Below are 1,091 nucleotides of genomic sequence, written 5' to 3'. Positions count from 1 at the left end.
TGCAAACAGACAGGCTGTTCTACATTTCATGTACACACTTACGATCACCCCAGTGAGTAACTTTATACTTCTCGAGTTATCGTGCAAACAGACAGACAGACAGACAATAAAGAATTTGTTAGGAGAAAATGCTTTGCCATATCTGAACTCATCCTACGTTATCCACTAAGTAGCTGCAAATGTTTTTCACAGCAGTGGTGGGCAAATATTGTACTTCAGCACATTGCAGAGTCCAGTCTCACACAGGCATCTTCTGCTGCCTCGAGCCTTGCCTTCAGACTTCGGATCTGTTCCTTAAGGGAAATATTCTGGCTCTTTGCCTCAAAAAAAATTTGTTCCCTCAAAATTGGACAGTCTTCTTTACAATACTTTTCGTACAGACAAGAGTGTTCTTCGAGAAATGTGCAGTTCTCATCATCACAGCATGTTGGGGTTTTCCTCTTGATGATGCAGATGCCAATTTCTGTTTTAGGCTTCGGCCTGGTTTCCCCCATTTTGATGTTGGTGCGAGTGTGACGAGCCCCCTGTAAGAGAAAGGATGATTTAATGCTTATTAGTACTTATTTCAGTGTAATAAATTGAGGTACGCCAATACTGAAAAGGTAGATCAAGAAAACATAACCTAGCCTGGACATGTCAACAACCTGAGTATTATCGTATCTCCATCCCATGAGATCACAAAAACCCTCACTAAATAGGCAGAGTTCCTTCTTTAGAACACTCGCTCTTACCTGCCAACGCTGGTTACCCATTTTAAATGGTTTATTCCAGCATAATCTTCATTTGCAAATAGCAGCCGTTGTGCTGCGGCGACGCTTCGACGTCTTTGTCGTTGTTGACGTTGACGTGTGTGCGTCTGTGTGTGGAGGGAACTAGTTTTTCATACCGCTAGCCTCGCACGGGCGATCCCGGGCCGTGGCGGCTCCAGGCGATACCAAAGCTCTCTGATTGGCTGCCGCTCGGTCGCTCTGCGCACCTCTCACACGAGGGCCACTAACCATGCCCAGGCAACAGTCAACAACGTCAGCTTGGCTGAAGCCGCCCTCCTACCTCTGTCAGAAGGACAGAACGCTACGAGTGTACCGGCGTAT

The 1,091-nt window shown here is 46.3% G+C and overlaps 2 protein-coding genes across 2 annotated transcripts in view; both read right to left on the bottom strand.

Moving 5' to 3' along the window:
* Positions 1-1,091, bottom strand: part of LOC113205749 (rap1 GTPase-activating protein 1) — a 42,334-nt gene that overhangs the window by 25,349 nt on the left and 15,894 nt on the right. The gene's annotated exons all lie outside the window — the stretch shown is intronic.
* Positions 7-900, bottom strand: LOC113213727 (uncharacterized). Its single transcript, XM_026432868.2, has 2 exons — positions 732-900; positions 7-524 (listed from the first exon to the last, which is right to left on the bottom strand). Exons 1-2 carry the CDS (start codon positions 750-752, stop codon positions 216-218), a joined length of 330 nt encoding a protein of 109 aa, XP_026288653.2. The 5' UTR covers positions 753-900; the 3' UTR covers positions 7-215.

Source organism: Frankliniella occidentalis, unplaced genomic scaffold, assembly GCF_000697945.3.
Source record: "Frankliniella occidentalis isolate FOCC.00 unplaced genomic scaffold, Focc_3.1 Scaffold26, whole genome shotgun sequence".
Classification (NCBI taxonomy): domain Eukaryota; kingdom Metazoa; phylum Arthropoda; class Insecta; order Thysanoptera; family Thripidae; genus Frankliniella; species Frankliniella occidentalis.
Note: the sequence above shows the minus strand (reverse complement) of the source record. Positions and strands in the feature narration are given on the sequence as shown.